This window comes from Sprattus sprattus (assembly GCF_963457725.1).
Source record: "Sprattus sprattus genome assembly, chromosome: 5".
NCBI classification, from domain to species: Eukaryota; Metazoa; Chordata; class Actinopteri; order Clupeiformes; family Clupeidae; genus Sprattus; species Sprattus sprattus.
Genome location: NC_137924.1, coordinates 42,433,008 through 42,443,574, shown reverse-complemented (window position 1 = coordinate 42,443,574; position 10,567 = coordinate 42,433,008). Strand labels below are relative to the sequence as shown.

The window sequence follows — 10,567 nt, the reverse complement described above, 5'->3', positions numbered from 1 at the left end:
AACAGCAAAAACTTTTTAATTCATTTTGAATATTGGTATTTATTTTGAAGGTTTACAAGTCTGAGGGAAAGAAGCGCACATTTGACAAACTTGGTTGTGCACGAGACTTGGCTACAGTATAATTACCACAGACAAATTAGCTATGTCACTTACTGATAGCATGTAAAAGTGTGTTATTTAGTCCATAGGGAGTGAATGAATATTCACCTATCTACAAGTGGTAGGCTATACTCTTTGTGTGATTGCCCCTTTCCGTGCAATCATCTTGTCTCCTTATTTTGCAATAACGAAGTAAGTGGTCCGTCCAGCCAGTAGCAAAGACCCAAGCAATACAGTGTCACAGAAAAGGACAAATCTGAGAAGTTCTCTAAAAGTTTGAAGAAACAGAGTGTTAAAGGCTCCAGCTCAAACAGAATCTCCATCTTCAAAATATTCCCTTTTGCAGTCTCCACAAAGACAGATGATGAACCCCGGGGAATTGTCTGAAGAGGACAAGAGGAAGAAAATCGTTTAGAGTTCTTACAAATGCTGCCAACACTTGTGTAGAGTTCTGCCAACACTTTTGTAGACTTAAGATAAGTGGTGTTTGGTTGTGTTGGCATAATATAAATAATAGATAGGTTTAAACTGTAGATGCACTCTGGGTCGATCTCCATTAACTCTAAACGCTATTTTCGAACTGTGCCTATCATTTTACTCCTTTAAAGCCTAAAGCCTAAAGACAGTATAAGTATATAGTATATATATAACAGTATATAGCATATTTGGCAAAAGGATACCTTGTGTAAAAATTAAGTTCAGTAAGGCTAGGCTAGGCTTCCGTTTATTTCCATAGGATATGACTAATTATCATCAGAAAGTGCTATTTAAAAATTGCCTTTGGTGACAAACAATTTGGACAGTATGTTTAGGTCAGAATTGGCTGAGAATGATCAAAAGGTTAAAGCATCAATACGGAGTTCTGTTCCAAAACTAGTATGTTAACTACCTGAAACAGGGGTTTTCAACCAGGGGTCCACGACCCCCTGGTGGTCCGCGACAGCATTGCATGGGGTCCGCGACATGAGTAGCCTGGATACCAGCCCAAACCCCGCCCACAAAAATTTTGGTCAGAGAGATTTGGTCTGGCTCTGAGTTAGTTGGGAGAGAGTTTCATCGGACAGAAAAAGCCGGACCAATCAAATTGTCAGGGCAGGCTTTATACGATGATGGACAGATTATCAAGCGCTTAATTCGAAATCCTCCAAAAGATGGCGGCGTATCCGGCTTGTAAGTGGGACATATTTTATGTAAATTATGCTATCTACACGACTTTTTTATGTCTACATTGACTCGGTTAGTTGTATATGTGCAACACGAATGTTGCCGAGGATTGTATGTCTTAACTGAAGCGCGCTAGACCATTATTGTTAGGTCATTGTTAACCCTACACTAAAAATCCATTAAAATACATGGTAGCTAGCTATAGCCTTGTTGCTAATTAGTAACGTGAGCAGGCATATCTCAACAGATATTGACAGCGTATTCATTTTAAAAGAGGAACAGAGAAATGCAATCAAGGCATTTGTCTATCGAAAAGATGTTTTTGCCGTCCTTCCTACGGGATCAGGTTAAAGTTTTAATGTATCAGATGGTCTACTACGTTGCTCTGATTGGTTCTAGGTATCCAATTGAGCGAAGAGGCATTTTTTCCCCCCTGGTTCGTTTAAACACGCCCCATAATCACAGCCCAATAGTTCAGTATCAGACTCTTATTCTGACTAGAATTATGAGTATGACATCGTCAGGCTACGACATGAGCCTATGTTGATCAGTTCACCATTGAATTTTTTCATTTGTTTAAATTCCCTATGATATTTCAACACATTTCCAGATTACTGTTGAGTATTGTGAAATATCTAAAAAAAAGAAAAATATTGCCTGAAAAATACTGAAGTAGACCCATATTCAGCGAAGAAATAACACTGACAAATGCTACAGGCAGAATATCTGTGCAGGGGGTGTGGCGGCGGCGGTTACAAACACGCACACGCAGGCACAGGCAGGCACATCAGTGGGCCGCAAATTACTTTCTAGTTAGAATGGCTAGTCAGTTGAAAACCCCCGACCTAAAAGGCATGCAAAAACCTTTCCAACACCACTAACAGCCCAGCTGACACTGATAGAAGCTTGCCAACATACTAACTGGTGTCTGTTGGCAGTTTAGCTGGCAATGTCATGCGTATGAAAGCTTTTCTTCCACTTTTGCAGGGTGTACCAGCCCGTTACACAGAACTACATGGGGCATATCCTGGATGGCTAGTGGGAAGACACAGGTGTTTATCTGTAATTCACATGACCATATGCTATCAAAATTAATTTGAGGATGGTACCAAAACTAGTTGCCTGTAAAACCATATCTCAAAAAGTGTCAAATTGTTGCATAGTGTTACCTTAAGTTTAAAAAGTTGAAAAATGGTTATCAGTAACATCTTAAATTAAATAATAAATTAAATTAAATAACCTACCTCATCACAACATTACATTCGCGCGACGTATCGGATCCTTCCGATATTTCTGTTCTGTTGCCCTGTGCTCGTTGATCATCTCCTCCAGTTTGTTTTGATGGGCTGGGAGGAGAGCACATGTAGAACACAGCCTGTCAGTTAGCGTGTGGGTGACATTCACACATTACTAGCACACGTTAAATTGCTTGTGGTGTCGAGTTTCCTCTTTCATCAGTCTTATTCCTCAATCTCAGAGTGACAGCCGGTGCAGGGTTAGGCTGAGCACGTACATCAGGCACCTAAACGTTGCGGCTTCACATCTTTCCTGGCTAACTTTTAGTAAAAGTCGTACTGACCTATTCAGGAAAACTGCAGTGGTGTTCAACCAATCTTTTTTGTGTGTAAACCGTCTCATCTTTGCATCATAACAATTAAATGTTAACGCTTCATAAAAATATATATTTTAATAAGGGATGTGAAACGATTACATTTTTTAATCAATCACAGGTTTCTGTGGGTTAGTCATGATTAATCACATGTTACCGCTTTTCTCTGTATATTTTTGTGAGAAAAAGACATGACAAAAGACGGATATATACATTTAAAATGTTTTCTTTTTTTATTCATAAAAAACTAAAACAATGGTGCTGCAAATCACCAAAATGCTACAAAGATTAAAATAAAATAAAAGTTCATAATGGCCTTTTGGGACGTTTTGTTCAAGATTGATACAGTATATTAAAGCAGCACAACGGATCAATAGCTATTCGCGAACGGCATGCTAGCAGCTAAAACTAACGAAATCTCTTGAAATGTGCTGACTTTGACATTATGACAAACTAGTTACTCAACGACTGTCCTAACACAGTCAAACATCAAGCAAGTGCAATACAAGACAAAGCAAAACGGCAAATAAGCTACTTACTAGATCTGCAGACAGTCAACAAGTCAGGGCGGCGGGCTGCGGCAGGCAGAACTACAGAACGCAGTTATATGCCTAAGGACCCTTGTATCGCAATGGCACGGAGGCGATTCTCCATATTAAAAGTCATTGTAGCGACCCAATTTTTTTTAAGCTGTTATTTTAAGGTTAAACTGCTTATCCTAACCCTAATTCTGAAGTATAATTGTTGCATAATGGGGCTTTAAGCTCTTTGCAACTTGATGGAGTTTACTATCGCTAGCTAGGATAGCTAAGTGTGCAACCTTACAGACGGTAACATTAACATTTTGACAGTAACAATAATATTTTATTTTAACATTAACACATTTCGTTGGAGAGACTAGTTGTGTACTTGTTGTCGTTTTAATACTAGTTGACATGAACTGCTTGGGGATGTTCTCTCAACCAGATAGCATAGTTCGTTAGCGAGATAGCATAGTTCGGCCCCGGCATAACAGCTCATACTTCAATGTAACGAATTATACAGCCAAAAGTAATTGCGTCAACAAACCCATCACCTGCTGCGCTAGCCAAAAGTGTATCCTGTTTGCTGAGTGGATGCATGTACGGCCCCGGCATAACAGCTTATACTTCAATGTAACGAACAATACAGCCAAGACATTCCTCTTTAGTGCATCCTATAGCCAAAAGTAATTGCGTCAACAAACTCATCACCTGCTCCGCTAGCCAAAAGTGTATCCTGTTTGCTGAGTGGATGCATGTACGGCCCCGGCATAACAGCTTATACTTCAATGTAACGAACAATACTGCCTCCCGGTTTGTCCACACCATCATCTCACCGTCTCAAACATTGCCGAGTGGATGCATGTACGGCCCCGGCATAAATAAATAAGACTTAAGAAGAACAATAGTGTGTTTGCAAGCACACTAACAATATATGCCAGCATTACTACATATATCTCCCCCCTCTCTCTCCTTCCATATCATATTGCTTTTGCCTATAATAACACTAATAAAATAGCCATATTGCCTACTGTTAAATCTACTACCCAAATGCATCTCCCTATCTGTCTCTGAAATTGTTGTCTACTAACATAAATGTTCTCACTCCCCTATAGCATTTTCCAATCGCTGATGGAAGTGGAACTATCGCTCCTCACCCCCACCACTCTGCACGTAGTCTCTCTACCTGGTCTACCTGGAGAAACCCTCGGCCAATCGCACCCACCGCCACTGCATTGCCGTACACCTACTCTACCCAATACCCTATGCTAGCATTTATATTCAATATACATTATTGCCTCCACCGAAATGTTTCTCTGTCCCTACATCCCTTACCCCTGTAACAGTAACCCTATTGGCACAGTAATCTGGTCTTGCCTGTATCATGTATTTACCACCAGATGTATGTATACATATGTCAAGTGATTAAATGCTGGGTGTGTATAACCCCTGTTGCTTCCTTTCCCCTTCTGCCACACAACCCTTCCCCTTCCCCCCTTCCCCCCGTCCCACCTTCCTGTCTCCACCCGGCCGACCTCAAGCAGATGGGTCCCCCCTTATGTGCCGTGGTTCTGCTTAAGGTTTCTTCCTGCCCAACAGGGAGTTTTTCCTTGCCCCTGTTGCCGTTGTGCATGCACTAAGGGGGTTCAGGCTCTGGGCTCTGTTAAGCGCCTAGAGGCAATTGTATTGTTATGGCGCTATACAAATAAAATTGAATTGAATTGAATTGAATTGAATTGAATTGAATTGAATTGAATTGAATTGAATTGAATTGAATTGAATTGAATTGAATAGTTCGCTAGCTGGCTAGCTGCAAGAAGCTTCATTTACTTTGGATCAGACATATGTGTATTTGTTGATCTTTGATACATTGAGTTGGGAGCGGGGTCTCCCACACTGTTAAATCCACAGCCGGCACCTTCCCTCCTTTGTTTTGGGCTTTAGATATGCGAAAAAAACGACGTGTCGCTCTAAAATCTCAGGGTACCTTGTGTCAGATCTACAAGTCCCGTATGAACACCATTTCACCATGCTGCTCAACCTCAAGCGAACGGTCAATTGTGGGTTTATTGGAAGCTCATTCGGCACATGCATTAAATGAGTTAAAATAAATAACGCATTAATCCTGTAATTTAATCATAACGCGTTAACACATTATTTTTCACAGATCTAATTTTAATACAGACAAGAAATATCCCCCCAGTTTATAGGTCAGCTATACATTGCTAAAAGCAACACTAAAAAAGTTGTCATCAGATTATCAGTTGAACACCATCTCACAGATACTTCGCAAATAAGTCATCATTTCAATAGCATCTAAATAACTGCCATCATTGGCTGCGATCCCAACTGAAGGAGGGAAGGAAGAATTAAGGGAAGAAAGAGAGGAGGAATGAACAGAGTAAGAGGGATGACAAACAGGTGAGGAAGCAAGGAAAAAGAGCAGCAAAGGCCGTATTTTCAAGGTGATGCTTAATCTCTACATTTAGCATGAATAAACACTGACAGAAAAACAGACAACCCTAACCCATCCATTCGTTTTAAATTAACTAGGCTCGGATGCAAAAGCTATATCGCCCTCCTGCCTATACAGCTGTTATGTAGCTTGGCTGTAAGATTTCACTGGAATCTTCGGTTATCATTGAGAGTTATTCTGTCCCCTTTTCCTGTTTCTAGCAACGACCTAACATTTCTGCCTTTTTAAATACACATTTCTAGGCCATTTTGGTTTTTGGCATTGTACAAGTAATGGTCAATCACAAAGTGACCCAAAAAGAAGCTATGCATTCCCTCAGGGTAGAGAGAAGAGTCCGGAAGGGATAACAACACTAACTCGATCATCTAAAGCCTGTGCTACTGTGATGGACAACACCCATGCAGAGGTTTTTGTCACTTTCAAAAAATATGTTTTTGAATTAGGACAAGGCTGGTCCCAGTATACTTAAAATATGACTTAATATACAATAGAAAAGGAGCTTTAAAGAGCTGGAACGCATAAAAGGCAACACACACAAAGAGACACACGGGGCTAAGCTTACCTTCCATCTCCATAACATCACCTTTCGGTGCCTTTCCAATATGGATGGTGAACTTGACTATTTTGGGAGTCATAGGTGACATCTTGTTACTGAAGCAGAATTTGTATGTGCCGTCCATATGGGCAGCAACAACATACTTCCCACTGGACTCTCGGTCTCCCTTATATATCTGCTTCCCATCCGGGCCAGTAATCTATGGAAGTGATGGGGCACATTAGATAAATACAATGAATTTCAATTGTTGGGCGAACTGCAAATAACGGGAATGTGATAAAAGTTTCCAAAACAAAACATGACACTAAGATTTAATGTCAAAAATATGTAAAGTTACAGCTTGGATCTATAGCTTCTCCACACTGCCTCTACTCCTCTGCAGGCCTCTGCATCAAAATGTGAAGAACTCGCACTGTTCTTCAATAACAAGATAACTTAAATTAGAGCCAGTATTATTTCTGATGTAAACGCAGATACCTTGTATAAAAAAAATCCAACCTTGGGCAATTTAACCTGCATCACATTGGTGGATATTTTGTAAGACTGTCACTAAGTGTAACTCCTCCACCTCATGTATTGACCATGTACCTACAGCATTTTTTAAGCAGGTCTTCAACAGTGTTTCAAGTCATGTCCTGAAGAACTTCAAAACAGCTGTTGTAAAACCCTTATAGACCATGAGACAGAGCCTCAAAATATGGAAACAGTTACCGAAAAAGTGGCAAAGGCTACCATACCTTTTCTGAAAGCCTGGAATCTCAGCTTTTCAATGATGTATGATGGCTACCTGACAAGAGTAGCTGTTCTGAGTTATCACAAATAATGTAAACTAAGGTTGAGAAAATAATGCGTATAAATCAAACACTGACATAGCTGAAAATCTATTTTGGACATATTGGAACATTTTATGTTGTTAAGTTTGTAGGGGAGACACTGAGCTTTAATTTAAATCCTTTTGTGAACATTTGGGATAAGTAGGCTACAGCCAACCCTGGAGCTCTTCAAACTTTTAATCACACACATTTTCCTGCCATTTCCGCCTCAGTCATTTTATGTCTTTTAATCCTGTGGCACCAGGGAGCATCAGAGAAACAAAATCCAAACACTGAAATACTGTCATGACCCTAAGGATTCAGAAAATGTATCATTTACCCATATTATCTGATTTGGAGGGGGTGATTCTCAGTGTTATATCAGACATGGCATTGTTTAACTGGTCTGAATAGCTCAGGTTACATCTTCTATAACGGCACGTTAGCTAGCTTGGCCTGACATGTCGCAACTTAGCTAGCGCAAACGACGTTGGTTTTCCTTGTGGGCTAGCCAGCTAGCTAGTTAGCTTACCTCCACATCGATGTCCAGGAAGCCTCCCTCTGCAACCTCAAACATTAGGCCCATCTTGGTGCCGAAGTTTACCCGTTCGAAAAAGCACTCTTCAGCATGAGCGTCTATGCTAACGAAGTATCCCGATGCTGTGGCGGATAACATTGCCAACAAAACAATGACTCCAGAAAGCGTGAACATGATGGCAATTTCTCTTTGACTTCAAATTGAAGTAAAGAGGATAGCTAGTACACTTATTATAGGAAGTCCTCGCAAGCCACCGACCACTGAAATGACCCATCTGAGGGAAGTGTGGTCCTAATGCAGAAGTTCCTTGGGCATGATACAGTCAAGTTAACATGATTGAAACTCTTGAGCTATCCACTCCGCCCACAGGAAGGAGATGTTAGTGTATTCCAGTAAAGTGCGCAATCTTTTTTCCAGTAAAGTGCGCAGTCTTTATTCCAGTAAAGTGCAGTAACGAAGCAAGTGAAAAATTGAAAAAGGAAATAAAAGGGGGAAAAAACAAACAAACAAAAAACCCACTGAAGAACATGAAACCCTGATTGAGCAAATACTGCTATACCACAAAGACTAACATGATCTGTCTTTTTGTTGGTTGTTATGTTTTGTTTTTCACTTGCTTCGTTACTGCCCTTTACTGGAATAAAGACTGCGCACTATACTGGAAAAAAGATTGCGCACTTTACTGGAATAAAGACAGATTGTTGCATCAACCACAAAAGAAACTTACTTTTTCCTACCAACAAAGATTGCTACATCAACCACAAAAGAAACTTCCTTTTTTCCAAAAAACTGTGGCGGGCCAGAATTGGTCTGGGGGCTGCCTGCTGCCGACTCATCGAGGAAATAAAAGGGGGAAAAAACAAACAAACAAAAAACCCACTGAAGAACATGAAACCCTGATTGAGCAAATACTGCTATACCACAAAGACTAACATGATCTGTCTTTTTTTTGGTTGTTTTGTTTTTCACTTGCTTCGTTACTGCGGTGCAGATCTGAATAACAAGCATCTCCAATACTGTTTGAGACACCTCCTAGGCTTTTTAATGTAAATTCGCTAGGCTTCAAATGCAAACAGGTTCTGCAACCTTTTGCTGTTCTGTATGATAATCAGGTGGTTCCCAATGGCCTAGCCCATTCCCATACTATGATTAATTGCAGTCACTCACATCTCAGTTTGCTTCCTGACCCCATGTGTCTGAGCAAATCCAGTGTGGGGTCTTTTCCTTTGTTATAATGGTACGATTGCAATTTCGGAGATTATGCTGGCCAATTTTTGGTGGTCACAGCAGCTGCTTGATCATAAATCTCATTCTCACTCACAGGATATACTGTAATTTCTTACATCTGTCATAACCATTGTTATTGTACACTACTGGCAGAGAAGTATGGGTGAACGGGGTTAGTTGACACATGTTTTACTCTAGTATGAATTGCTCATCATCAAAACATCTTTCAATAGTCATTCCTACATTAAATTGAGGCTTAAGGTATTGGCTTGAAATGTGTACCCCTCTCATTTTTCAACTTATTGTAACAAAGAGGTAATTAACTGACTGACACTCTGACATTGTGACAACCAACCCCATCACGAGGATGGTTGTTGTCACACACTATGGGGTTATTTGTCACAATGCTATTTTAATGGGAAAAATCTTTATCTCTTAATTTGAAAGTTTAATTGCATTGACAAGTTGACAAATACTTAACTAAAGGCTACCTTTATGCCACATTATTTGACGTGAAATGTATGTATCTCTTTATTTCTGTCTGTCCAGACAGTTTTACAAAATCAACTTCCTATATGAATAAATGCATGCTGATAACTTCAGTAAACTGAAGAAAAAAAGACTTGAAATTCATCATCTATGAAGCTTAGCTGTGTTAGCTAGCTGTCTAGTCCTGCAAGGTTTTCATGCCCCCCCCCCCCCCCCCCCAAAAAAAAATTACTCTCTGAAATGTTACCATGTATTGTCCCCCCCCTACAAAGAAATTAGATCTCTGCCCCTGCATACATACACTCCCCGCCAGCTCCTTATAAGGGTACGCAACCGTAGTGACGTGTGCCGTCAGAATCTACCGAATCCACACGAAAGCAACTCATAAGTGAGTCATGTCAAAGCTGAAAGCGAGCCGGTGGAGTAAACGCATATCTAACTTCACCCATGCAGAGGTGGAGGTACTGTTGCAGGATGTAGATGTGTCCATTCTATTCCACTATAGCTATATCAACGCGATTGCTTATTTATTTATTCACTTGCATTTGCAATGTTCATGTACATTTAGTCATTTAGCAGACGCTTTTGTCCAAAGTGACCTACAAGGGAGAGAACAGTCAAGCTACGGGCAATAGAGACCTAGTGTAACAATAAATACTACTTTACATAAGAAATAGAAAAACAAGGTAGATATAAAAAAGAAGTGCAGGAATGTAACTGCTGTAAGTGCAAGTAAAGCACTAGTCGAAGTGCCAGTTAGGAAGGGAGGTGCTCTCTGAAGAGTTGGGTCTTCAAAAGCTTCTTAAAGGTAGAGAGGAACGCACCTGCTCTGGTAGTGTTAGCTAAGCAGTTAGTTCCACCAACGTGGATCTACAGATGAGAATAGTCTGGATTATCACTCTGGTGTAGTCCTTTTATTTATGTGATGACATCACAATGCCTCGTAGACAATAAATGGGAAACGTAATTGTTAATGATACAAATATTTTCGTATTTATTATTATTATTATTTTAATCCAAGGATGTCTGTAGAGTTGACATGAACACAATCACCAACGGTTTCTCACAAATTCAGC

The 10,567-nt window shown here is 40.2% G+C and overlaps 1 protein-coding gene across 1 annotated transcript; it reads right to left on the bottom strand.

Annotated features, from left to right (window-relative positions):
- On the bottom strand, positions 1-8,133 carry LOC308365450 (transmembrane emp24 domain-containing protein 2-like). Its single transcript, XM_080838874.1, has 4 exons — positions 7,770-8,133; positions 6,432-6,624; positions 2,508-2,609; positions 1-482 (listed from the first exon to the last, which is right to left on the bottom strand). The coding sequence occupies exons 1-3, from the start codon at positions 7,947-7,949 to the stop codon at positions 2,512-2,514; spliced, it is 471 nt and encodes a 156-aa protein (XP_080695000.1). The 5' UTR covers positions 7,950-8,133; the 3' UTR covers positions 1-482; positions 2,508-2,511.
- Between the last annotated feature and the right edge of the window lie 2,434 nt (positions 8,134-10,567).